This window comes from Cryptosporidium hominis (assembly GCF_000006425.1).
Source record: "Cryptosporidium hominis TU502 chromosome 4 CHRO014063, whole genome shotgun sequence".
NCBI lineage: Eukaryota > Apicomplexa > Conoidasida > Eucoccidiorida > Cryptosporidiidae > Cryptosporidium > Cryptosporidium hominis.
The window spans coordinates 1-1,695 of NW_666797.1; the positions used below are offsets into that span (position 1 = coordinate 1).

A 1,695-nucleotide genomic window follows, 5' to 3' on the forward strand; every position below is an offset into this window, starting at 1 on the left:
CACTTAATTGTATTTAAATCGTATCAATTTTTTTTTATTATTACCTTTTACCCAATAATTTCACATTAATAGTTTTACTTGGCTTAAATAGTATTGATTTTTTATTCACTCAAAAAAATAATAATAAAAAAAATAAATATTAAAAAAAATTTTTAATAAAGTTTTAATTTGTATTTTGTTATTTAAAAAGCGAATTATTTATTTGCTGTATTTTTTATGTGGACCAATTTTTCCAAAATTTGCATGCAACATGCAAATGCAAGTTAATTAAATTACGTGTCCGGAATTCATATTTATTTTTTCATGTGGACAAGAAAAATTTATAAATTTATGTTAATTATAATGGATTAATGATTAAAAAATAAAATAAAATAATAATAGTTTTTAACTTTAATAAAATCAATCAATATTATAAATAGTATTATTTTTTTCATTTTTTTTAATAAGATAATTTTCTTCAAAACCATTACCTCTAATCACTCCATCCCAACGATAACCGCTCTCAATGGAAAATCTATTTTGAGGAGTAATAAATTTGCACTTAAGCCTTTTAGCTTCCAAATCAACAAAATCACTCCTCAAACCAGAATTACTTATATTGTTATCCTGTGCATTTATTAGTTTAATCGGGTCATCCCAAATATCTTTTTTCTTTAATTCATCATCATAACTTTTACTCAAATAATAACGCCCTCCATCTATTATTTCATCCTGAATTATCAGATTGTTCTCACCCGCATATTTTTTCTTAGCTTCCTCATATTGAACAATACCACCACTATATTTAACGAATTCGGGATCTTTTGTGAACTTATTTTCGTTTTTAATACTTCTTTTCTTCGATTTCCTTTTTTCATTTATTTTCTTCTCGTACCATAACTCCTTATCAATAATTCTTCCTTCTTCATCTCTATATACTACACTTCCTTTCATTCTTATCTAAGGAAACAATTTTTCGAATATGAATATTTAGTGTGATGATCCAATTTCCGCATTTTTTTTTTATTCTTCAATTTAAATTTTACATATATTCAAAATCAGCATGTGGCGGCGCAAGTACCGCCAAAACTTATTTAATAATTATGTAATTTGACCAATATAAGGATAAAAAAAAAATAAATTATTTCACTACTAAAAAAAAAGTGAATGTATAAATAATATATGTATATTTATAGATAATAGAAGAAAAGTGTAATTTATCTGAGTGAATTGCACTTATTTATTCTTAAATCTCAGCATTGAATTTATGCCAATTCTAATTCATCAATTCAAAGCTTATGGCAATTCCTTTTAAAAAATTATGTGGGGATTAAATAATATAAATCATTCAACCACTTCATTTATAATAATATATATAACTTCACTACTTTTTTTATTGCTTTTATTTGAAACTAAACATGTAGTTTCAGATAATACTTCTGGACTGAATGATACATTAAATTCAAATACAAAGTTTATAAATCTAGGTAGTAACAAATCAAATAAAGATAATACAGAAGATCTTATTCCGTTTATTGAATCACATTTTACGTCAGCTAAAGGAATTTATCTTGAAGAAGTTACCGATGATAATAGTCATGTAGATGAAAATATTACTAATAAAATATTTGAAATTGTTACCATTCAAACAGATGAATCTTTTGAAAACTTATTAGCTAATAATGACTATCTAATCATTTTATTTACAGCACCATG

General features: G+C 24.0%; 1 protein-coding gene across 1 annotated transcript; it reads right to left on the reverse strand.

Moving 5' to 3' along the window:
• Positions 1 to 399: 399 nt before the first annotated feature.
• Chro.40128 (hypothetical protein) lies at positions 400 to 933 on the reverse strand. Its single annotated transcript, XM_660123.1, has 1 exon — positions 400 to 933. The coding sequence occupies one exon, from the start codon at positions 931 to 933 to the stop codon at positions 400 to 402; it is 534 nt and encodes a 177-aa protein (XP_665215.1).
• Between the last annotated feature and the right edge of the window lie 762 nt (positions 934 to 1,695).